Genomic DNA, 26,069 nt, shown 5'->3' with positions numbered 1-26,069 from the left:
GGCAGGGGTGGGTCTTTCTCGATCTCCCCCAACGTGGCACTACGGGGCACCTGAATGTGATTATCGAAAGGACACAGTCTGCTTAGGGGGGATCCCAGGAGACCCCGAGTGGATCAGGCCATGTGGAGAGCCATGAACTATCAAGGGCCCAGCAAGGAACCCACGAGCGCAGGATCTGACACCCAAGGCAGAGAAACGGTGAACAAACTCGAACGTCGCAGCTCGGAGGCAGTGCTCCGGCTGGGCTCCCTCCTGAGATGGGCAGGCCTGGTGCACCCAAGTCAGCAAGATGGGTGTGGCCTGCCTTGTGTCCCCCACAAAGATAAGTTCAAGTCCTAAACCCTGGTACCTGCAACTGTCACCTTATTTGGAAAGAGGGTCTTTGCACATGTGATCAAGTTAAGATGAGGTCAGATTAGATTAGGGTGGACCCTGATCCAAGGACTGGTGTCTTTCTAAGAAGAGGGAAATCTGGACATGGGGACACACACAGAGACAAGAAGGCCACATAAAGACAGAGGCAGAGACTGGCGTGATGCGGCCAGCAGCTAGGAGAGGCAGGTGGGACGGACCCCCTTACAGCCTCCAGAGGAGCGTGCCCCCGCCGTCAGCTTGATTTCAGACTTCTTGGCCTCTGGAACTGTGAGAGGATGAATTTCTTCTGTGTTAAGCCACCCAGTCTGTGGCGCTTTGTCACGGCAGCTCTGGGAAGTGAGTGCAGGGACCCACAGCTCTGCCAGCCAGCAACAGAGTGGGGGCCGTCAACCTAGGGCACAAGAATCACTTTGCGCAGGCTGCGGGGCTTGGGGCAGGGTCTCCCACTTCCCCCCAGACACTCAGAACACTGTCCTTTCTCAACCACTCACAACGGCCAGGCGGCCTCCCAGATAGGGGACACCCGTCTCTGTACACAAAAAAACGGCGAACCCAGACCCTGCCCTTATAAAGGCCGGATTTGCTGCAAGGTGGACAAATATCCCCTCTGGATTCCTGTGCATCCTAAGATACAGATGGCACACCAGGAGTGTCCACAGTCCATGTACCGTGCCCCGCAGGGAGGCCGAGCACTGGAGGGCAGACAGGACAGGCCACACCTGCCCCCAGGAAAGCTGTCCCCGGGGAAGCTGCCCCCAGTCTGTCTGGCAGCATTTTCCCCATGCAGGTGGCTCCCTTGTTTCCAGAGCACCTGGAAGGCCGTGAGCCTATTTGTCTTCTTTTCACACTAAAGCTGCAGATATAGCTGAGTTTCTCAGCTGGGTAAGCCTGCCCCGGAGACCAGGGCTGTCAGACACTTTGCTGAATTTCCATTGGAGGCCAGTTCACCCGGGATCGAGCAGACGCGGCTGGAAGGAGGCGCCAGGGCTTCTGGCTTTCCCTCCTCTCCCTCCTCACAGCCTCCCTTTCTGCAAACAGGCTCCTCCCTCCCACCTTGTCCTGACATACCTGGCTGTCTTCCACTTCGCTTGCTCAGACACCTTCACAGGAACACACCTGTGAGCCTGCCAGGGGGCCATGGGGACCGATCCCTGTTTTCCTGAGTCCATCTGTTCAGCCATCTGTTCATCCATTCATCCCCCATCCATCCATCTATCCATCCATCAATCTATCCATCCATCCTTCCATCCATCCATCCATCTATCCATCCATCAATCCATCCATCCATCCATCCTTCCATCCATCCATCCTTCCATCCATCCATCCATCCACCCTTCTGCCCATCCATCCATCCTTCTATTTGCCCATCTATTCATCCATCCATCCATCCATCCACCCATTCTTCTGTCCATCCATCCATCCATCCATCCACCCATTCTTCTGTCCATCCATCCATCCATCCATCCACCCATTCTTCTGTCCATCCATCCATCCATCCATCCACCCATTCTTCTGTCCATCCATCCATCCATCCATCCACCCATTCTTCTGTCCATCCATCCATCCATCCATCCATCTATCCATCCATCAATCCATCCATCCTTCCATCCATCCATTCATCCATCCATCCTTCTGCCCATCCATCCATCCTTCTACCTATTTGCCCATCAATCCATCCATCCATCCATCCACCCTTCTGCCCATCCATCCATCCTTCTATCTATTTGCCCATCGATCCATCCATCCATTCATCCATCCACCCACTCTTCTGTCCATCCATCCATCCATCCATCTATCCATCCATCCATCCATCCTTCCCAACCCCAGCACTACCTCCCTAGCTCCCTTCCCTCTCCTCTCTCATACTCAGTTTCACCATCACAGACAAGAAGCAGAAATGAGAAAATCCAAGAGTCCCAAGGGTCCCAGCCAAGGTCCAAAGGGATGGCTGAGACCTCAGGCGGCCTCCAAGAGCTGGGCCCCCAGGGGAGTTCTTAGGGATGGCTTCTCTTGCAATGTGGGTCCAGGGATCCAGCACGTCTTCCTTAGGGAAGCTCTCACGTACACTCTTCAGAAATCCACCCACTGCATAAACAGACTGAGGGAGGCTGGATGGAGGGAAGGAGCCCTGAAGGTGACAGGGCCCAGGCCACCAGCTGTGGGTGCAGTCCAGGGCCAGAGGCCCCGTCTCTGCATCTGGGAGGCAGCAACAGCTCAGATCTGTCACCACCTGCCATTGCCCCATAACAGGCTGAGTCCTTTGCTTGCCACAGGGGGGCTGTTCATTTGAACATGAACCCCAGAGAACACAATGTAAGATCCCAAATGCCACTTTCAGCCTCCCTGAGTGCAGTAAGATGGCACAGGGCTACTTCTCCGAACTGCCCATATTCACTTAGGGAGATAGGTCTGCCTCAAAGCCATCCTCACTCCTCCACGATGCCAACCCCTAAATGCCCACAGCTCTGCCGGGCAGGGCGGGGAGGAGAAGAAGAGCAATGGGTGTTTGCTCAGTCTGCGGTGACAGTCCAGGCCCTGGGAGCTCAAAGGCAGCAGAGGCAGCATCTGTCCTGCTCAGCTGTGTTACTCACCCACCCCGCTTTAAATATCTGTGAGCTGACAAATGCCCATCAATCAGAGTGGATAAAGAAACTGTGGTATATATATACGCCATGGAATACTACTCAGCCATAAAAAGGAATGAAATCATGGCATTTGCAGCAACCTGGATGGAATTGGAGACCATTATTCTAAGTGAAGTAACTCAGGAATGGAAAACGAAACAATGCATTTCTCATTTATAAGTGGGAGCTCAGCTATGAGGATGCAAAGGCATAAGAATGATACAATGGACTTTGGGGACTCAGAGGAAAGGGTGGGAAGAGGGTGAGGGATAAAAGATGACAAATTGGGTTCAGTGTGTACTGCTTGGGTGGTGGGTGCACCACAATCTCACAAGTCACCACTAAAGAGCTTCCTCATCTCACCAAATACCACCTGTTCCCCCAAAACCTATGGAAAGAAAACATTAAAAAATAAATTTAAAAAAAATTGTGGGCTGAATGCAGCTGACAGACAATCTCCTCTGCCACCAGGCCCAGTGGGCAGGCTCCGCTGTCCTGGGCCATGCAGGAGACAGGTCCCCGCCCGCATGGAGACACGCCCTACACTGATGCAAAATGGCCACCTTCCGCGTCCCGCACGGGCACCTTCCTCACTCAAGTCTCTCATTTGAGTTTCTAATTTGGGGAGTGTGGAATGGAAGCTCATGATGCCTTTTTAAAAATAAAAATAGAACAGTCACAAGTAGTTTTTAAAAGACCAAATGGAATTTTAACTTTTGGCCTCAGCTTCACCTAGAAGTCACTGACCTGGCCTCTCCCAGCCCCTCCGGTGGTCCCTGCCTCTTTGTGGCTCCTCAAGGCATTTGGTTACATGCATAAGTTCTTTAGTGGTGATTTCTGAGATTTTTGTGCACCCATCACCCGAACAGGCCATGCCTAGCTTGCTTGTGCCTCAGGACCTTTGCACATGCCATTGTCTCGGACTGAGCACATCTCAGCCCTAGAACTGTAAAGTTCGTACCCTGAGTGTGTGTGGGTTTCTATTAACCATCACTTCCCTGTCTACCTGCCTAAAGCTCACCTCTCACCCAGCTTCTGGCCTTAAGGACACTTCTCCATCCACCTGCTGCTGCCACACATAGTTCAGCTGGTGGCTGTGTCTCTTCCGCTAGGATGCCAGTTCATGAGGGCAGGGACCGTCAGCATCTTGTTCACTGCTGTGTCCTCCATGGCCCCAAACAGAGCGTGACACACAGTAGGTGCTCAGTAAGTACTGGGGGGACCAATGCCTGATTCCCAGCTCTTCGTCTGGCTTGGGAGTGATCGGGAATGTTCCCACCTTTGCTCCAAGAGTGAGCACAAAAAGCCCATGGTGAGTGGGGAGGGGGTTCATTCATATCCAGCCTGGCCCTCAGGGCCTTTGATATCTTGGGGAGTGATCTTACAGCCAGCCGCTTCCCAGATACCCTGCCTTAATCGGTGGGGGGCGTCCAGGAGGCAAGTCCAGCTTATTCAAACAAAGTTGGGGGGGCCTCTTTAATGAAGTGAAGCGTAGGCAGGTTTAACATGCACGTCCGTCCAGCCTCCTAAAGTAGGTGACAAGGTGGTGAGGACCTCAGTGGCTTAGATTTGAGGGCGGGACTGCAGTCCATCCCAGCAGCTGAGGCATATGCCACCAACTTTTATCAGAAAGGTGGGGTCATTCACTGGATAGTGGAACAAAGACACCCACCCTGCCAAACGCCGTCTGAACCTGAGGCCCACATGGAAACCCGGCACCGCTCACCCCATCCTCTTCCTCGGGTGTTGGAAACCCTCAGTCGCGAGGCGCAGCACAGGTTTCCGCCTCTTTGTCCTGAGACATTATGGGGTGCCGATATTTGCACCTAAAAAGCACTCTCCCTGAGTCGTCAGTGAGCAGGGTGCGGTTAAACACCGCTCAGCAAAGTTTAGCGGGAGTTAACGGGGAGGTGGGGTGCCTTGTGGGGTGGGCGATGGGTGGGTGGGCATGGCCACAGCGGCAAGCCCCAAAGCTGAGAAGAGTGGGCGCCAAGCAATCCTTTCTCCCTTTTATTGAAAGCAGCCCTTCAAACCTGGTAGGTACACAGGCATTTTGTTTTCCAATAAAAAAAAATCACAGGTAGTTAATTAGCTGCACAGTGAAAAGGGGGATAATATGAGGTTGAAGGGCAGACTCTGCAGTCAGACTCTCTGGGTCTAGCCCAGCACAGCCGCTTCCTGGCTGGGCAACTTTGGGCAGGTTGCTAACCTCCTCTGTGCCTTGGCTTCCGCCTCTGGAAAATGGGGCTAATTGGTGTGTAGGCTTCATGGGAATATAGTGAAAATTAAATGAATTGGCGTAAAGAAAGAGCTTAGGACAGTTATCCTGGCACACGGTATGAGCTATCTAAATGCCAAGTATCATAACCCATGAGGAAACAGCCCCGGGCTTTGCTTTTAAGCCAAATTAGAAGATCAGGGCAACACAGTTTCATACCTGGCATCTAGTGAGCAGGAAGGGGAAAAAATAAAGTCAAGTAGAAGAGCCAAGACAAGTAAGCCAGCCATGCTATTCTTGCGGCAGCCACGGGCTGGCCCGGATGGCAGAGAACGCTTCCAGAAAACCTAAGGAGGCTTCTGGGTCATGGAAGGAACCAAGGAGAAGGCGGATTCCCGGTCGTTTTTCTCCAAGCCCCACTGTGCAAGGCACCACGGGGATTCAGTCCCAAAGTGTACAGCTCAAATGGGCAACAGTGCCAAGTCCCAGAGGCTCTGGCAGGAAAGCTGGCCCCCTTTAGACAGCAAGATCAGGTTCACTGCAAACAGCCCTGGTCACCTCTATCAACTCCTGTAAGTCCTCACTGCCCCTTCCACCCGCCAGGCTCCCATAAAGAGACCAAAGTTCAAATTTGCTGCATGATTTGGTCTAAGATAGTGACTCCCAGACTTGGCTGAACAGTACAATCACCCAGGGAGACTGAAACCCTCCTGATGCCGAGCTGCACCCCCTATCAATTCAGTGAGACTATCTGGGCGGTGAGTGTGGGTGGGTTTTAAAGATTCTCCAAGTGATTCCAATGGGCGACCAAGTTTGGGACCCACCAGGCTAAGAAACAAGCAAGGCACGAATGAAGGTCATGTCCTGAGGCTTGAGGCCGGGGAGCCGCTCCTTTCCGCTGTGGGGAGGAGGATTTTCAGCGGCAGGGAGGCCTTTTTTGCCCTGTGAGTGCCAGGCAAGAATCCCCGGGGCCCCAGGAAAGGGGAGTGGAGCCAGCACACACGCCCCAGCAGTAAAGCTGTTAAGGTGGGCAGGGCGCAGCCAGAGAGCGGGCAGGGATGGGCAATCACTCATTTCAACTTGTCATTTCCTCAAGCTGCAAAGGCGCCCGCTCGGCCCATATGCTTCCCCGCCTGCCGGGGGGTGCCCAGTCTCAGGCAAGGCGCCAAGCTGGGTCCCCACCGGAGTCCACCCCCAGGCTGGACTTAGTCTGGCAGGAGACAAACTCCTGAGTTTCCTGACCCGAGGTTCCAGCCTCCCCCTCCCGCCTAAGCTCCACGTCAACATGCCTTAACATCCCGGGAAGGAAGGAATCCTGTCTGGGTTTGGTTATTTAAAAAAAAGAAAGAGAGAAAGAAAGAAAAGGCTTTCACGTTGGCAGCGCCCGGACAGTAAACAGGGCACCCGGAGCAGCAGAGGGGCCGGGTCCAGATGTCTGCAACATGCTGGGCCTCTGGGCGCAAGCCCACCTAGCCAACAGCCAACTTCTTTGGGAATTTCGGACCGTCCTTTACCCCGCCCCATGAGCCCCCCATTATTACTGACAATAGGAAGAATCACTCTAGAGGGAGGCCCACCGCCAGGGAGCCGTCTCCAGGTCCGGGGTCAGCCTGGATCACCTCCCCCTACACACCCTGGTCCCCACCTGAGAAGCGTGGCTGTCACTGGCCACCTTCGTGGTTGCGGGGCAGGTAGAGGAGGAGGCCCGTCCTGCTTCTGCAGTAGCGCGCGTCTCTGGGGGCAGCCCTCACCCACCCGCCCACGCGGTCCCCCGTTTGGGAGAGAGAGCGCCTCCTTACCGCTCTGGCCTCGCTGGGTCCCGGGGGCTCCGAGGAGGCGCCGGCGCCCCCCGCGCGCGCGTCGAGGATGCCGGGCGCCAGGGAGTAGAAGGGCGGGCTGGGGCTGGGGCTGGGGGGCAGCCCGGAGTCGGGGCTGTCCAGCAAGCCCTCCCGGCCCTGCTCCTTCAGGCTGTCCTCCATGCCCTGCAGATGCAGGTGGCCCACCATGTCTGGGGGGCGCGGGGCGCGGGCCCCCCGCTCCTCCGGGGGCTTCTCCACCGCGCTCCGGGGCCCGGGGCAGGCGGTGGCGGGGCGAGAGCTGCGCGCCCGGGGACCTGCGGGCACCGCGAGAGGCGGCGATCAGGCCCGGCGCCCCCCGCGCCCCGGATCCCCGCGGGTCTGCAGCCTGCTCGCCGCCGTGGGCCGCGCTCCTGCCAGCGCCGCCGCCCTCCGCCCTCCGCCCTCCGCCCTCCGCGGCTCCCGCCCGCCGGGCCCGGCCTCGCCTCCGCGCTGCGCTGCGATCCCGCAGGCCGGCCCAGCCCCGAGGCGCACGTCGCCGCCCGGCCCTCTCCGCACCTCCCCGGCCCGCGCCTCCTTTTCTAGGCGCCTCCTCCTCCCCCTTCCTCTCCCCGCCCCGGCCTGCGCGGTGGGCAACAGCCCCGGCCCGGCGCCTCCGCCGAGGCCCTCCCGCTCCCGGGCACTGCGCGCCCAGCCAGCAGCTGGAGTCCCACGAGGCGCGTGTGTCCCCCACTCCCGGAACAAGCACCACACTGGCGCACCGAGGGTGCCTTGTGGGGTCCCCAAGTCATCCCAAGAAATACGAGTAATCATCATCATCCTATTTCGTGGTGCTCTTGGAGGTTTTCTCCATCTCATTTGAAGTCCCAATAAAAGCAGCTTGAGAAACTTTATTTTAGAGTTTTCTTTTTCTCTGTAACTTACAATCGATGGGGAGGAGGGCCACCACCGCCCTAGTACTGGCGTCTCGGTTACCCGCACACCCAGGGCCAGCTCTTTGGGCCTTGAGGGTGGAAAGCTTTGGGTGGAACCTGTGGGTGGGGGGCGGCGGGGGCGATGAGCAGCACTTCCGGGAATCCCCCGGCATCTGGCTGTTCCTGCATTTTTTCCAGGCAGGTCCTCGCTCATCAACAAGGGTCCTGCACGTCTTTCCCTTCTTTTCCTTCCTCCCAAGAGAGAAGAACACGTGTTTCCCTTCCTTACTGTTTTCTTATCAGATGCCTGGCAAAGGATGTCTGCATTTCCAGCGCCCAGCCACACAGACGCCCCCCCACCCCACTCCTGAGGATCCATCCTTCCATTCTGCAAGCGGGGCAGCTGGGGGTGTCCACGGACTGCTTTGAAAAGCAGGAATGTAGGAGAGGCTAATAGGGCGAAGAGAGCAGAGGTAGACTCCAGGAGGGGTGAAAGTGTGCCCAGACACACTCACTTCCATTCAGCTTACAGCAGAAAGCCCAAGATCAGGGGCGGGAAGCCGGGTGTCAGAATCCGCTCTTTGGACACCCCCAAACTGAGGGCAGCACTTTGAAGATGTTCTCAGGCTCCCATTCTGCACCCAGCCTTGGCCGGACCTCAGAACGGGCAGGCGTAAGACAGCAGGCCCCTGCCCTGTGGAGGGCCCAGTCTGATGAGGGAGCCTGTCAATGCACCAGGAAGCTGAGGCTGTGAGTCTAAGGGAAGGAACTTAATGAGGTGCTGCAACCAAGAATAGTCAAAGGGACAACTTAAGGCTTTGGAGTGTTCAGGGAAGGCTTCTTGGAGGAGGTGATTTTCAAAGATAAGATCTGAATAGCCAAGCAGTGAGAATTAGCGCACCATGTGGAGGGAACAGCAGGGTGCAGGCCCTGCAGCAGCAGGAGTAAGGTGCATGCCGGACACTGACAGAGGGTGGGGCCACTTCCTGAGAGCCCACCGGGTGACAGGCATGCACCTGTCACCAGGTGAATTTACAGCCCATTTCCATGTCGCCCAGGAAAGAACGCTGGAAGTCTGCTGCCCAAACAGACCAAACTAACCAGAGGTTTGAATATTTGGAACATTCTGGGAAAAAAACAATAGGACTACGGATTCCATTTGCTTCAATTCTTAGGCAAGACAGGCCTTCTTCAGCCCTTGGGCCACTTGACCAGAATGACTGGCTGAACTACTGTCACTGACTAGGACGAAAGTGGTGGGGGGAGGGGGCATTCTTTCTGGAACACAGACACATGGAAATTCACATTTCCCAAATGCTCACCCACCCAGACCCAGTAGTCTTCTGCTTCCCTGGAGAAAGTCTTCGGCAAGAACTAATTTCTTCTTATCTCAGGGACTAATGACCCCTTGGCCACAATAGCTACCAAGGGCAGGGCAGGATGCGGGCAAGGTAGAGTTTCAGAATTGCAGGGTTCCTCTGTCTTTATTTAAAATGTTGATATTTTGAGGCCTGGTGTGGTGGCTAATGCCTGTAATCCCAGCACGTTGGGAAGCTGAGGCGGGTGGATCCCCTGAGGTCAGGAGTTTAAGACCAGCCTGGCCAACATGGTGAAATTCTGTCTGTACTAAAAATAACGAAAAATTAGCTGGGCATGGTGGCGGTCGCCTGTAATCCCAACTACTCAGGAGGCTGAGGCAGGAGAATTGCTTGAACTCAGGAGGTGGAGGTTGCAGTGAGCTGAGGTCATGCCATTGCACTCCAGCCTGGGCAACAGAGCAAGACTCTGTCTCAAAATAAAATAAAATGTTGATGTTTTGTTCATCTTGAACTGTTTGCGTCCATTTTGACTTTTAAAACATTGGAGCGAAATACCATTTGTGGTGATTTCTGTGTTTGGGCGATGTCCTGAAAGTCCCTTGCCCCACTCTACTAATCCTGGCCCCCTTGTGCCATTCATCTTGATCTAGAAGCCCGCTTATCAAGAGTGCCTTCATGACTATGCCCACCTGGGTTCTGGAAGTTTCCCCTGAAACAGGCTGCCCTGTGTGGATAACCGTCGGAGATGTGTGCACACCAGACAGCAGGCAGAACATGAGTGCACTACAAATGTCAGACCCCCAGAGAGCAGCCCACACTGATGGCCCCAGTGACCGTGACCTCTGACCTATTCGGATCCGCTGCTGCGGGCTGGGGACCGCCCCTCAATTGAAAGCCGGTACTGTGGAAGCTTCTATTTCTCACAGCACCAGATGGTCTGCAAATGTCAAAGAGGGGAGGAAAGGACGAAATTTCCATAAATTCATCTGAGCCAGGGGCTAGCCAGTGGGCAGGGCAGGAGGCTCTTGTGGCCAGTCTCAGAGGGAAAAGGGACTTGAAATGTGAGGCCTGAGGAGCAGAAAAGGGGGTCTTTCAAGATCGGGGTGTCTGCTCCAGGCCCAGCGCTGTAGGAAGGGCAGAGGGAAGAAGGTACTAGGTCTACGGAGGCCCTTATGCTGTGCTAAGGGATTGGGGCTTTATCTGCCAGGGATGGGAGAATCTGCAGAGGTTTTGAAGCAGGTAAAGAATGATCTGATCCAAATCGCTTCCAAAGTTCCTCACATATACACACATATGCACATAAACAAAGTTGGATGAAAGAAAGGAGAGTTTGGAGGCAGAGAAAAATTGAGCAGAGAAAGTAGATATTTAATAGAAAAGAGGTATTGGGGTATCCCTGACAAGGGGTCGTAAAGAGCGGGTCCCGTGTTGGAGAGAAGGGGAGAAGGGTGTGTGCATATGTATGCACCACACACCCCTGGGAAGGAAGACCTTCCTCCACAAGCTTCTGAAGTCACTGGCTTTTAAGAGCACATATTGGGGAAGAAAGAAAAGTGACCTGGGGTAACCCCAAGCCCCAGCCCAGGGCTCCCCAAGCACTCCCCATATCAGGGGGATTTTCCCAGAATGCTTTGTGTGGGGGAAGCTCAACTCTGCGAGGAAGGCCAGAGGGAAGGGTGTTGAGGAAAAATAAAGGCTTTTTCACGGAGAGCCATTTGCCACTTGTTCCAAGCAGCATTGAAGGAAGGCTCCTAGAAGTAGGGCTGCGCATTCCTGGGCAGCTTACAGAGCTCTGCACACGCACCATCGTGCACTTGAACCCTGGCTGCATATTATTTCCATTTTAAAATAAAGCAGGCCAGGAACGGTGGCTCATGCCTGTAATCCCAGCACTTTGGGAGGCCAAGGTGCGTGGATCAACTGAGGTCAGGAGTTTGAGACCAGCCTGACCAACATGGTGAAACCGCGTCTCTACTAAAAATACTTAAAAATTAGCCAGGTGTGGTGGTGCACACCTGTAATCCCAGCTACACAGGAGGCTGAGGCAGGAGAATCCCTTGAACCTGGGAGGCAGAGGCTGCAGTGAGCCAAGATCATGCCACTGCACTCCAGCTTGGGCAATAGAGTGAGACTCCAACTCAAAAAAATAAATTAATAAAATAAAAGATAAATCATAAATAAATAAAGCAGATGGAGCCATGGAGACTCAGAGAGGTTAAGTGACTGCCTGAGGTCGCACAGCCTATCCTAAGTAGAAAGCCAAACTGGAGGCTGCTAGGGTGGATGTGGGGGAAGGCTGTCAGTGGGTCCCAGTGGACCGTGACATGGAGGCAGGAGGACTGAGGTCGTCATGCCTGACAACCGCAAGGCTTTTCTGTGACCTGCAGAGAGAGCCCTGAAACAAGGCCATCTGGGCGCACTGGAGGCCGCTCGCCTTCCAAGGAGACTTACAGACAAGGAAGGGGTCTTCTTGCCATGTGCGCGCTCGGCTGCCTGGGTTTGAACCCTGGCCCTACCATGTCCCGGCTGTGTGATCTGGGCAATTGGCCTGCCCTTTCTGTGCCTCAGTGTCCCCATCCATAAAGCAGGGATGATAATAAAGGTAGTGAATGAAGATTAAATATAAGCATATTAAGGGTATGCTTCCAGGCGCGCCAGGCACAAGCTGAGCCCTCGGCATGGCGCCAGGGAAATTTTCGCAGGCTCAGCTGGGCCCTGCTCTCATCACCACACCCCATGCCTCTTTGTGTGAAATCACCAAGATAATCAATACATTTAGATACACACACACACTTATGCATGCACATAAACACATATGCACATACACACACACAAGCACACATATGCACACACATATACATGTACACACATAAACATGTATATACACATAAACACAAATATACACACATACACACAGATGCATACACAATACACATGTGTACACACAAGCACACGTATACACACAAATACATAAATATATACACATACACATGTATGCACATACACACATGCACATACATATACACATGTAAACACATATGCACACATATACACATAAACACAAATACACATACACATATGCACACACATATGCAAATGCACATACATGGACACACAAATATACACACTAACACATGCACATACATACATATACACACATGTACCCACACACATACACACATGTCTACACATCTACACACATACACACACACATATGCATATACACTTTTGAGAAGAAGAAAAGACGAGAGAACTGCGGTGTCAGCGAAATCTTTGTCTTTCCTAGGGAGAGCCCCGGGCTCTTGCCTATTTTTAGGGAATGCAGAAGTAACACTGAACATCCCTGAGGGTTTGAAAGTAGCCACAGAAGAAGTTGAAGTGGAGGCGTTCAAAGGAGCGGCGAGAACAGAGGCAAGAAGAGCGGCTTCTTGATCACACGCTCCTTACAGGCCCTGTCTGAGCTGTCCAGCCGGGCGTGTGGTCAAATGTTTCAGAGTGAAGGTCCCGGTGACTGTACGACCGTGGGACCTGGGACTCTGCATCCTCAGCAGGCCAGGTCCTAGTGCCTGGCCCAGGGATGCCTCCCTGCCCCGGGGAGTCGCATGTTCCCGGGAGGCCTGTCTCACCCGAGGGACTTTTCCGCAGTGCCCTTGCTCAGTCCCCAGCTGTAGCACAGACGTCCACGCCTGGACAGAGCTCCAGCAGTGACTCACCTCTTCATTTTCAGCCCGTGTCCTCTCGGAGCCTGCAGCCCGCCTTTGCTGGGCAGCTGTCTGGGGGTCAGGGCCCATGCCCTGGGTGTCCACTCATAAAACCAGCTCTTGACCACCTGCCCTACTAAGACAGGGAAGTGGGGACAAAATGAATTCAAAGTGCCTTTGACCTGGGCATACGTTCTGCTGCCATTTGTATGTGCGTGTCCAGGACAGCCTCCAGATTCCCAGTGCTTTCAGTGAGTAATGAAAGCTGTTCTAAGGGTCTGCCGCCCAGCGTCCTGGCTTGGCTTTCCCGCAGCCCCTCCCGTTCCCACTCCACAATGGGGCTGCTGGACTCACCTCACAGCTCCGGGCAAAGACGCCTACGGCTGAGAGGCTTCTTCCTGGCTGGAAACTCGCCGCTTCACACCTTCCGGCTGTAAGGAGCTTTTAGCTGAAAAGGCCTTTTCTGCCAGCTTCTCCCAAGCTTGAGTAAACAAAAAACCTATTTATGTCTTCAGAGCACTTAATTAAGCCAGGGCAGGGATAAAATCAGAGACTGAGTGTAGTGAAAACACACTCCGTAAAGTCAGGAGAAGGTCGCTCCCGGCCAGGCTTGGCCAAGAGCCAGCTGTGTGTTCTTGGGGGAAGTTGGGTCCCCCTGAATTTTTGCAAGAATAATGTAATGAAAACCCAAGTACCATTTGGGTTTGTTGGGTGTTGACATATCGGATCTCTCTCTTTCGTATGTGTGTGTGTACTGTTTATTTTGTTTTGTGTTTTGCTAAACTATGTAAAAATTGGTGGTAAACATCATGCCCCTTTGCTCCAAAACTCTTCAGCGGCACCTCCTAAGAAGAAAGATGATATGGAACCACAAAACCGCGATCATACTGAGGGAATTTAACATTGATACAATTATATAACCTATATTCCATATCAAAATGTCCCCAATTTTCCCAACAATGTCCTTTAAAGCTGTTTTCTTTCTCAACCCAGGGCTCAAACACACGTTGCATTTCACTTGATCTTAGCCAAAAGGCCGAGAAGCGATCACACACATTGCATTTCGTTGTCACTATTAGGAGACAATTCTTCATGAGTCTCCCGTGTTTATTCCCATCTTGCAAACAGAGGCCTTGGCCGCCCTTCATTCTGGGCTATCATTTCAATAACGTTTGTAGGGAGAACAGTTTTGAAAGGTAGAGATAGCGTCTCTCTTCAAATCAAAGGATAGGCATGCTTCCTGTCCACTGTAATAAAAATAATGGTTCCCTCTGGAGAAAAGTTCAGGCAGGCTTATTACCCACTGTGAAAGATTCGGGTTCCCTACACTGTGGGTTTCTCCCCTGTCGTGCAAACAGCTGCATGTGCAAGGGTCACCTGGGCCCCTTCTAGTGGCCCTGTGGAAACCAGAGCTGGGGAACTGGCTCAAGAACATGCTGGCCCCCTGGCTTCTGTGATTATTCTGAGTAATAACATCCTTTGTCTCTGACCCAGGAGTCTTGTATCTTCTGCTTCAGTCTGTGAGACTGTGGCACAGCCATGTCTTCTCTGGCCAGCAGAGTGAAATCCCAGTTCTGTGTAGTAACATCTCTTTAATTCTTCGACCCTAACAGACCCCAAGCCTATTTTGCCTTTCCTGACATGGCTAGTTTTAACGAGTTTGGGCCAGTTGTAGAGCGTCCCATGATCTGGATTTGTCTGATTGCTGTCTCAGGATTCGATGTAGGATAAACAATTTTGCAGGAATTTTTCAGGGTCCATGTTGCGCCATCAACTTCAGGAGGCACATCCCGTCAGCTTGTCCCACTGTTGGTCATGCTAGGGATGATCACTGGGTGGAGGTGGTATCCACCTCATTTCTTCGTGCTCAAGGTAGCTTTCCCTTTGTGATTTATCAGGAAGCTCTGGGGAGATATTTTGATATCTTGGGGATATCCTGCTCCCTGACAAGCCTTAAACTCCACAAACCCCAGCTGATGCATTGGTAAAGAGCTTTGTGCTAGACGATAGCCCCAGATACTATGACTATTATGTTTTCCTTTTGCAACAGAGAATGCATAGTCTGCAGAGACTAAACTATTTGCAATCTTGCCTTGTATAGAAAAAGTTGGCCGACCCCTGCAATAGTGGGTAGCGGGTGGTATAGGGTGAGTCTAGAGTTACCTTCAAGAAATCCCCTTCAATACACCCACCTTTCTACACCACTTTCTTTATCGTTTTTCAGCTTTTTAGGGGTTCACAATTCTCTTGCTCCCAAGTTGTAGAATGCTTAAAGTGAAACACATATACCTTTCTGGCTAACACAATAGTGCGTGACACTCGTGGAAATGGCGCCCGTGCACAGCAGACGAAAAGTGTGAGCACTGCCCCCTCTGCATGCCTCTCACTCGGCGAATCTGTGCAAAGCAAATGTTTTGAGATCTTCTAAATGTGGCACACCATCCAGATTGCTTTCCAGTTATTTTGTCTGACTAGAAACTGATGTCACATAAATTGGTGACTGTGTCTGCCTGAATCCATAATGCCAAAACATCATTTGTTGATTTAGCAGGTTTGGGGATAAACAAGTTGTTATATTGAAAAAAAAAAAAAAAGGAGGGCTCCAAAGAGTGCTGTGGTTTTTCAAGAGCCATCATGGCAAAAACAAAACAAAACTCATTAATAGAACAGTCGTTTTGAACTACAGCTGAGTAAATTACCAGAAGGACATCTGTGCACATGAAAAGTAATATAGGATGTTCTGATGCTCACTTGAGTCATGCAAAAAAATGTTTAAAAATGTAAAAAAGTATATATAGCATGAAGTTCAGCCAGGTAAGAGCCAAGTGGCTGAAAGGCATTCAGGAGAGAGAGTGAGTCCTTCCCAGCTGATGAAAATGCAGAGATGGCAAGGAGGAAGCACAGTTTCCAGGGGCCCACTGGCCCCCGAAATGCCGCAGGGTGAGTACGCCAGAGAGCGCGGCAAACGCACACCGTTTCCATTCATTCCTCAAGGAAGACGCAAGTCCAGGCAAATATTCTGGTTGTGTGGTTTTTCAGCTGAAAGTGAAGACAAAGGGCATTGAGCAGGAATTAATGCAAGGCTCCAGGCTCCTGGCACGCTGCCCGGAGCTCCAGAAAGGGCAGAGTCTGGGGACCAGGCCCAGCAGGAGGGCAGGGTCCTGGAGCGGCCAGGGCTCAGTGATGCTCCTGGTGCAGTCCTGAGATGCTAAAGGAGGGGAGGGGAAGGGGGCTGTCTGTCATCCCTTCAATCAGCAGTGATGAGTAAGCACCTACTGTGTGCCGGTCAATGGGGGACAGAGCCAGGGACTAGTCATACTTGGTCCTCATTCTTGGGGGACATCCAGTCTGGGGTGGGGGTTGGGGGAAGAAAATAATTAAATGAGGTAATTTCAGAGAGTTATAAATACTATAAAAATAAAATGGGTGATGGGGCAGAGAAAGACCCGTGGAGCGGCTTTCCACGGCAGAGGCCGGGCCACAGATATCCTTCAGAAGTGGCTTTTGAACCTAGAGCCTGGTGGGGAAAAGGGGCCGGCTCTGCAAAGAGCCTGAGAAAGGGCGTCCTGGCAAAGAAACAGAGGTGCAAAGGCCCTGAGGCTTCCTCTGTTCCTGCAAAGGCTCTGAGGCTGGCACACTCTGGAGGCATCTGTGTCCCAGGAAGAAGGTGAAGAGAGGCTTGGGGAGATGGGTGGGGAAAAAGAAGCACAGAAAGGCAAGAGAAATGGGTATGGGAGGGCGAGGAGACCAACCGTGGAGAACCAGAGGGAACTGAGGAAGAGAGTTCATGGAGGGCACCAGGGAAGAACTCCCAGACACATCCTTGTGTGTCTGGAGAAAGAGGGGTGCAGGCGCATGGGGAGCAGCCTGCAAGGCCTCTGCTTCTCAGTGGTTCCGGCTCGTCTCCACATGCCTGGGCCTGGTGTCTTTGCTAGCTTTGTGTGTGCTTAGTTCTTATGTCCCCAATTGGATTATCAACTCCTCAAAGGCAGAAAGCACGCCTTATGCTTTTTTTCTTTCTGGACAGCACATCACACCATGCTTTTGCACATGGGGGATCATTAACTATTGTCTGGATAAGTAGACAGATGGATGGACGGATGGATGGATGGATGGATGGATGGATGGATGGATGAATGCATGGACTGACGGATGAATGGACGGATAGATGGATGGATGGATGGATGAATGGACGGACATGGATGCTCATGTAACTTGACATTTCTGACACTCAGGCTGTTCTGAACCAAGAAAGACCAATTTGTCAACAGAATCTAGGAGATTTAGTAAGAAAAAGGATTATTGCTATGTAGGGAAAAACATGAGTGCCTGTGTGTTTTTTATTTTTTTATTTTTATGAAATGTCTGTGTTGTCCCCCTTCCCCAAATTTATATGTTGAAATCTCAATGACTAATATGATGGTCTTAGTAGGGCCTTTGGAAGGTGATTAGGTCATGAGGGTGGAGCCCCCATCAATGGGATTAGTGCCCTTATGAGACACGAGAGCTTCCTGTCACTCTCTACTTTGCATCATATGTGGATATAGTGAGAAGGAGGCTGCCTACAAGCCAAGAAGCAAGTCCTCACCAAGCACTAGCTCTGCCAGCACCTTGATCTTGGGCATCCCCACCCCCAGAAATATGAGAAATACATGTTTGTTGTTTAAGCCACTCAGTCTATTGTCATTTGTTCCAGCAGCCTGAACTGCCTTAGCCAGGTATATCAATGTAGAGATGAACTAGAACAGGGAGGTGATACCAAAGAGAGAAAGAAAAAGTAGCAAATGTGGCAAGATCACTAATGTTCACTGGTTTTCAAGTTCTTCTCTTCCTCCAGGAAACCACACTGTACTAAATTCCCCAGGCTTCTGTGTGGTTAGGTGCGGCCATGTGATTGAATTCTGAACACTAGAATGTGAGTGGATTGGACGTGCGCTACTACCAGACCCATAGAAACCACCCTCGCATTCCTTCTTCATCCACTGGCTGAATAAAGAGGACTCCGAGGGTATCAAGGAGGGTGGAGTCACAAGATGGAGGGAGCCTGGGTGCGTGAATGACTGTGTGGAGCAGAACCCTTGGGCTGACAGCTGAGCCATAAGCCGCTGAGATGCAGGGGTTGTTTGTTACAGTAGCTGGTGTCACTTATCCTGACCAATATACAAGAGATAAAGAAGGTGAGAAGAAGGGGCTCTTTCTTCATGCAGAAGATTCTAGAAGAAGGGGACCTCAGCTCAGTGGAGTCTAGATGCCAACTGCTGGAAACAGGACAGGGACATGAAAGAATTCTCTCAGTGACATCAGTCTGGTAGACAAATCCATTAAAGGAAGAACAGGAGGGCTTTATTTTTTCCAAGGGTTATAGGTACCAGAAAAAGGGCACCTGAAGCCAAGCTACTTGACATGGAGTCATAGCTCACATACTGTTAAAAGGAGAGAGACAAAAGAGGTTTCGTTGGAACTTCATCTTGAAAAATAAATCTAAAATGATAAAAATGCAATAAGCTAATTTTGTCTTAATTTAACAAGGCTTGGGAACTCTGCTGTAATTCTTAGAGCAGAAAAATGACAATGATTTTTTTCTTTTACTTTCCATATTTTTTCCCAGCAAGACTTTCTAAGGGCACAATTGACATTCTTCCCTTCACATTTGACTTTTTTTTGCAGCTCTTTGGTTCAGAATTAATCTTTTTTTTTAAAAAATGTTCAAGGGCTTAATCATCGTTTCCATGAGCTTCTTTTAATCCTTTGAAATTCAAATCATTATCTTTCATGAGTTCAGACCCAGGCCAGCTTTAATATTGCCGGGTGAATTTTGGATCATGGTCATGCCCCATCACCAACTTCACACACAGATGGGGTCCGAAGTGTGTCCCTTTCTTTGTTCCCTCAAGGACATGCCAAGGGGGACCTCTGGAATCGCCACTTCCTGCCCAAGGGACTTAAAGAAGCAGTGTCTTGCAAGGGGAACCCGTCCATGGAACTCAAATGGCCAACTTGATTTTGGAGTAATTTGCTGACAGGAGTCGAGGTCAGAGTCGCTGACTGCACTTTCTTCTGGAAGGTTCCCAGGCTGCTGCTTACCCTGATTCCTGGCCATTCCTCATATTTCCTACAACTGTTTTTCTAGCCTACTTAGTTTGGTGACATTCATGGGGAAAATATCACAGCGGGCAGGAAGTTTTTGCTCAAAACTCAAACAAAGAGAAGGAAAGCAAGAGCAAAGGGAAAGAAGATTGAAAAAAAAAAAAGACTTTGAGAAATACCGAGTGCTCCCGTTAAGCAAATAATTTCCCAGGGTTTCTTAACATACAAGGAAACGCGATCACTGCAAAAATAATCCAAGTTGAGGAAAATACCCCTGTTTCAGATTTATTTTCTGTACTTGTGCTGGACTCAGTGCACAATGAGGTTCCTGGTATCTGCTGATGTTCGGGCCCCGGGGGATCCCCTGCTTGAGAGAATTCTGGACACCTAGGAGCGTCTTATCATTGTTTCCCTCTCCTGGGCTCAAGAAGTAGGGTGCTGGGTTTGTTTTTTTTTCTGTTTCTTTCCCTGTGCAGGCTTCTAATCAAATGGGAAGTAGAATATGAGGGAATGTCTTTCTTGGAACCAGTGGCTGGATTCTTGTCACCTGTTAGGGCTCTGCCCAAAGTCACCTCCTTAGGGAAGCCTTCCCTGATCTTCCCATATAATTACCCCTCCCCCTTCCCCAGTCACTCTGTATTTTCTCACCCTGTTGATGGTCTTCACAGAATGAATCACCACCAAAAATTAGAGGGTTCATTTCTTTTTTGTGTCTTCTACCTTGGCAGGCAACTCCACGGTGGATGAGATTTTACCTGTGTTATTCACCAACCCATTTCCAGTACCTGGAAGAATGTTGGACACATAGTAGGAGTTCAGTAAGTATTTGTTGAGTTAAACAGAATCCTTAATCTAAAAGCATTTAAGAAGAAATAATAGAAAATGCCATTGCGTTCCAGAAAGAGTGGTCTCTACCTCCTGGGAGTTTCTTTATGGAAAAAGTTACATGCTTTGATTTTTTTTTTCCTATAGGTGATTCAATGAATGTACCTCTTATTTAAAGCACAGCATGAACTACTCAGGATCCTGGGGAAGAATACAATGAGAGAATTGTGTCAAGTCAGTCCTTGGCACGCTGTCTGATACACTGGGAGTGCTCAATGAATATTGGCATTTAATAATAATAACTCACACCAAGCTTATCATTTTCATACATGCTGCTATGAATCTATGACTTCCATTTCCAGGCCTTCTGGGTTTTTATTTGTTTGTTTGTCTGTTTTTGACAGAGTCTTGCCCTGTCGCCAGGCTGGAGTGCGGTGGCTCGATCTCAGCTCACTGCAACCTCCGCCTCCCAAGTTCAAGCGATTCCCCTGCCTCAGCTTCCTGAGTAGCCGGGATTACAGGTGCACGCCACCATGCCCAGCTAATTTTTTGCATTTTAGTAGAGATGGAGTTTCACCGTGTTGACCAGGATGGTCTCAATCTCCTGACCTCGTGATCCACCCGCCTCGGCCTCCCAAAGTGCTGGAATTATAGAGATAAGCCACTGCACCTGGCCCCTTCTGGTTTTTTAAGACGTTGTTTGATCTCTGTTACAGTTCATCTTGTTCTGCTCTGCCAAAAATATTTCATGGTTTACCAGACTGTTCTCCCCAGCTTTGTATCATTTTTTAATGTGATCAGCCTAGGTTTTGAAGGCCTTGTGAAAAATCATTAATGAAAACACTGAACTGAGTGAAACAAGGGCAGAGCCCTGTGGCATACCATTAGAGACCTTTCAGCAGGTTGGCATCAGCCACATGAAATCAGCCCTTCTTGGTTCCTCACTGTAATGGTTATGAAACCATTTAATCATGCTCTTACCCAGCTCACATTTCTCTATCTTATTTATGGGAAACAGAGGCAAAGTTTTTGATAATGCAAGCTGAACTTCAGATATCCTTATACTACAAAATTCCTCTCTGTATCACTCGTGTAACCCTATCAAATATATAAAAGGCATTTGTCAGGTGTGACTTGTTCTATGCGAACTCATAGCAGCTTTCAGAGACCACTCTTTTATTTTCTACATTTGAAAATGATTCTGTTAGTAACAGTGTTAGTCAGCTTCAGCTAAGTTCTGCCACAGTAACATACAGCCCCTGGCTCTCAGTGGCTTATAACAACAAAAGCTTATTGCTAACCCCACAAGTCCATTGCAGGCTGGCTGAAGTTTTTCTGCATATCAATCTTCATTCTAGGGACCCAGGCTAAAGGAGCAGTCCCTCTTGGAGTCATGTCAGTCTTGTGGTAGGGAGAAAAGAGAAGCGGAGGACCTCATGGTAGCTCTTGGGGATTCTGCCCAGAAGTGAAGCATGTTTCTTTTGTTCATACCTATTGGCCAAAACAAGTCACATGGTGAAGCCTGCTATCAACGGAGCAAGGACATACAGAAGTGTGGGATGCAGCCCCAGGGAAGGGCAGTGGCTATTTGGAACCATAATACAACCTCCCAGCTACATATTACTATGTACTTGAAGAGCAGAATCCACCTCCTACCTCTTTAGAAAATTGGGGTATTTTCCCAATACTATAGTGTCTGGAGTTATCAAAGCAACAACAGCTCACTCATCTCATCTATCAGCATTCTGACAACTCTGGAATATAATTTGGATATTTTTGGGGTCACCCACCCCTGCAAGTGCCCAGTAGGTCAGGGTCTCCCCATAAATATCCAGATTATACACTAGAGTTGTCAGAATGCTGATAGATGAGACAATTGAACTGTTGTTAGTTTGGTAACTCCAGACACTGTAGTATTGGGAAAATATCCCAATTTTCTAAAGAGGTAGGAGGTGGAGTCCACTGTTCATGTGTGTCATAACATATAGCTGGTAGGTTGTATTGTTGTTCAAAATAGCCACTGGCCTCTCCCTACAGATCGCCATCTAACATACTATTTATTACTTGGAAAAGTGACTTAGCCTCCCTTGCCTCAGTTTCCTTGTCTGTAAAATGGGGATCATAACAGCATCTACCAAATAGGGTTGTTATAAAAACTGAGTGAGTTCATATGTGGGAAGCATGTCAAACAGTGGTTGGCACAAAGTGAGTGCCGTCGCGGTGTTAGCTGTGGTGATCGTCATCGCCGTCATCATCATACGTGCATCCACTAGAGGGGCATCGATGGCGATTGTAACTTGGGCAGTGGAGGGAGACCAGAGCTGGTTAGGGTGCTACCCACCCAGCCCCCAGAGCAGACAGACCCCCAGGACACTGACTGCCAATCGCATCACGTTTTCTCTGCCTGAAAAATAACCAGCTGTGCAAACAATGCGCACTTCCTTCCAGGCTGCTGGGAAACCACTGAGGGACTGTGCCCTGGTGAGCTTCCCCAGCCCTTGTCAGTCCTCCTTGGGAAGAAGGTCCAAGACTGGAATGCCCCAGAACCCTTTGGCTGGTGAGGTAGAAGCTCTTGGCCTCTTCTTTGGCTGGTGAGGGAGAAGCTCTTGGCTCCCACAGGCCGGCAGCTGGGGGGAGAGCAAGATTCCAGCAGAAGGCAGAGCAGGCAGGCTCAGGCCTGGGACCCACGCTGGCTGCCTCGGGACTCACGCTGGCTGCCCTGGGATCCACGCTGACAGGACTCACACTGGCTGCCCGGGGCCCCTTCCTGTGCTCACCCGAGACCCACGCTGGCCGTCCCAGGACCCACGCTGGCTGGACTCATGCTGGCTGCCTGGGACCCACGCTGGCTGCCCGGGACCCACACTGGCTGCCCTGGGATCCATGCTGACAGGACTCACACTGGCTGCCCGGGGCCCCTTCCTGTGCTCACCCGAGACCCACGCTGGCTGTCCCAGGACCCACGCTGGCTGGACTCATGCTGGCTGCCCGGGACCCATGCTGGCTGCCTGGGCCCCTTCCCGTGCCCCGTTGGGCTCCTCTCAACCCATGTTTTACCCCCTGTTTCTGCAGAGAGCAGCTCCCCGCAGGTGCCATGGGATGGCTCTCACCTTAGTGCACACCCCGCACCTCTTGCTTCCTCCCCCAGGGTTTTGCGGATGCTGCAGTGTGTGTTGTACCTGCAAGAACCTGCTTGGACCCCCTGCCTGGGAAACCCAGGAGTGTGAGGGCAGGGCTGACATATACAGAGCCCCCTCCCCGCCCTGTGACCAATGGGGGGCAGCGGCTGATAGACAATGCTTCCCTTTTCATCTGCGGGGGAGCACTTCTGCGGCTGCTTTCAGGAGACTCCTGGGCAGCTCCCGCAGGATGCTGCACCAGCCCCTAAGGATCTGTTCACGGGCGCCCCCTCCTTCACTTCCCAGCCCCAGCCCTGCTCCTGGGCCCAATTCCCACACACCGCCTCTCACCAGCCTTCAGCTACAGCTCTGCTTGAGGGGCGAGCCCAGGCTGATACTGGTTTTCTCCCACTGTTCCTAATCTACCCCCATCTCTTATGCACGAACATGTGTGCACGCCAATGCACATGAGTGCATTCACACACGCGTTCACACACGCGTGCACACGCACACACGCGCGCACACATGCACACACACGCACACACACGCATGCACACACACACACACATGCACACACACACAGGTTTGTGCTCCTCTCAGCCTCCAAACATAAACCAAACCACATCTGCAGGGAGACGATTTTCCGAGCGACAACCACAAGTTAGCAAATGGAATAGAACCAGCTCCCCGCGGGCAAGGGCTGCATCTGCCATCGGCTGTGCTGTGCCCTGATGAGGACCAAGGTGGCGGGTGTGTGACCACTGAGACAGAGAGGTTTCACAGGGATGGGAGGGGTGCAGTCTGTTGGATGAGCCGTAGATTCGAGACCCTAAATTGCTGTGTTTTCCTTCTCCCGGTGGAATGAATGCAGCCTCAGACAGATGCTGCCCCGCAGCTGTTTGTGGCAGGGGGCCCCGTGGCAGGCCAGTGACTTTGAAACGGGGGATTGGAATGGAGTCTGACAAAGGGGCCACTGTCTTTGAGGGAACTTGACTGAGCCCAGCACAGCCCGAGCAGCGGGAGTTTGCACAGCTGCGGCTGGAAGCAAACATGTACTTTTAGCTGACCTGGGCCCGTGGCTTTGGGCATTAAACCTGACACTTTCCAGATGTGCGGGGCCCTCCCTTTGGCACCGTGCACAAACACTCTGTCCCCAGGTACACACACACTCACACACACACTCAGGCACTGGCAGCGCAGCTCTGTAAATGCGGCATTGTGCTGCAGACCCAGGGCCCCTCGACAGATTCCACACCCAGACCTGAAGGGGAGGCCCCGGGCTGGGCTGGAAATTTATGAGCTGGATTTCAAAATAGTTCAAGTTCAAAGTCAGCTCAACAGCAGCTGCCTCCCTGACCACCATCATTCTTCATGCCTGGCTCCAGGTTGGGTGGTAAGGGGATGCTGAACATGCCTTCCAGAAGGTTCTTTTCTACCCATATTAGCATGGACCCTGAGAGCTCCAGCACCAGCGAGAGAGAGGCTCAGCAGGAGTTTGGGGAGCCAGGAGGGTACCCCTAATTGGCCACTCTCCCTCAGCATTGTTTGCACAAAGCCCCTGGGGCCCTGAGTCTAGGGGCAAGCCACAGTGTGGCCCACGGCTGCTCCGGGGTCTCCAAGGGCCTTACAGGCCACACTTGCCTGGCTCAGGCCCCTCCCTCCAGCTCCGTGCTCTGAAAACTGCCCTGCTCAGCAGTCCTAGCTGGAGGGTGGGAGGAAACAGATGTGCCAGGGCCCTGTGCTGATGGAGGCCACGTGACCGCAGGTTGGCGGGGACACTTGTATGGTCTCTTCCTCCCCAGTGAAGAAGAGGAGGAGGAGAGGGGTGGAGAGGAGGAGGCAGAAGAGGAGGAAGAGGGAAGGAAAAGAGGAGGAAGAGGAGGAGGAAGAGGAGGAGGAGGAAGAGGAAAAGGAGAGAGGGGAGGGGGGAGGAGAAAGAGGAAGGGGAGGAGGAGAAGGAAGGAGAGGGGGAGAAGGAGGAGGAAGAGGAGGAGGAGAGAGGGGAGAAGGGGAGGAGAAAGAGGAAGAAGGGGGTGGAGATCGGGACTGTAGGGGCAGCTTGGGCAGGAGGTGGCTTTCCCTGCTGGGTAAGTCCCCAGGGCCAACAGCAGGAGAAGCCCGACGGGGAGGGTGTGGCTTCCCTGCTGGGCTTGGGTACAGGAAAGGCTGTCCTCCCTACCTTGCTTGTGTGTGGCAGGTCCTGGGTTGTGGAGGCAGCCCAGGAAAGCCGTTAGCCAGGGACAGCACCGACTCACAGGCTGCTTATCCTCCTGGGACGAACCTGAGGATCCTGGAGATGCTCGCCAGCTCCCAGGATCTGGAAAGGACACTGGGAGGCTCAGTAACACCAGAACCCACACCTGGCAACCCCCTTTATCTTCCTTCCTCAAACACTTAACTAAGTCCCTCTGTGGGCTCCGGGTGTAGAATCTACCATTTCTTGTTATCTTCTTCATTCTTATTGGGGTGCAATTTTCACAGGTAAAGTGCACACACTGTGAAGGTGCAGCTGGGTATGTTTTTACAAATATGCCCCTACGTGACCACCACCCAGGTAAAAGCACAGGACACCGCCCACGCCCCAAGGGCTCCCTCGCTCCCCCTCCCAGGCGGCAACCCCCAGAGCATCCATTATGTTGACTTTCATCATCACTGATGATTTGTGCCTAAAGACGAACTAAGCTTCATCTTTTTCACCTAAACAAAGATGTAGAATAACTGGATCAACTGTAGATGCACCTTACAACGTGGGCTCTTTGTGCCCAGCTTCTTTTTTGGCCAACATAATACTCTTGAAATCCACCCGTGTTGCTGGGTGTGTTGGTAGTTTGTTCTTTTACTTGCTGAATGATATTCTTTTGTATGAATATACCATCATATGCTTTGTCCATTCTTTAGCTTGTGGTCATTTGGCTTATTTCCAGTTTGGGGTTATGAATAAAACTGCGACGGATATTCTTGTATTCTACATGTCTAAGAAACTATTTCTAATCCAAGTACCTTGAAGTATCTATCCCATCTAGCTAGCTATTTATCTATCAAGTATCTTGATCTATCTATGTATCTATTATTTATCATCTTGATCTATCAT

At 51.5% G+C, this 26,069-nt stretch overlaps 1 protein-coding gene across 9 annotated transcripts in view; it reads right to left on the bottom strand.

Annotated features, from left to right (window-relative positions):
- Positions 1 to 26,069, bottom strand: part of RFLNA (refilin A) — a 346,100-nt gene that overhangs the window by 13,394 nt on the left and 306,637 nt on the right. For 3 of the 9 annotated variants that reach the window (XM_055096335.2, XM_055096334.2, XM_055096333.2), the window contains 5 exons: positions 25,158 to 25,295; positions 21,161 to 21,350; positions 19,683 to 19,819; positions 13,302 to 15,986; positions 12,960 to 13,083 (listed from right to left, as the gene is read on the bottom strand). The exons of 1 other annotated variant lie outside the window; for it this stretch is intronic. In XM_055096335.2, the coding sequence (XP_054952310.1) occupies positions 12,960 to 13,037 (78 nt within the window). In that variant the 5' untranslated portion in view covers positions 13,038 to 13,083; positions 13,302 to 15,986; positions 19,683 to 19,819; positions 21,161 to 21,350; positions 25,158 to 25,295. Of the gene's footprint in view, positions 1 to 7,016; positions 7,569 to 12,959; positions 13,084 to 13,301; positions 15,987 to 19,682; positions 19,820 to 21,160; positions 21,351 to 25,157; positions 25,296 to 26,069 lie in introns of those variants that run through there. 5 more of the 9 variants (XM_034934781.3, XM_055096336.2, XM_034934780.3 and 2 more) reach the window with 5 other exon arrangements.

Source organism: Pan paniscus, chromosome 10 (genome assembly GCF_029289425.2).
Source record: "Pan paniscus chromosome 10, NHGRI_mPanPan1-v2.0_pri, whole genome shotgun sequence".
Lineage (NCBI taxonomy): Eukaryota > Metazoa > Chordata > Mammalia > Primates > Hominidae > Pan > Pan paniscus.
The sequence above is the reverse complement of the archived record's forward strand: the minus strand, read 5'-3'. Positions and strand labels throughout refer to the sequence as shown.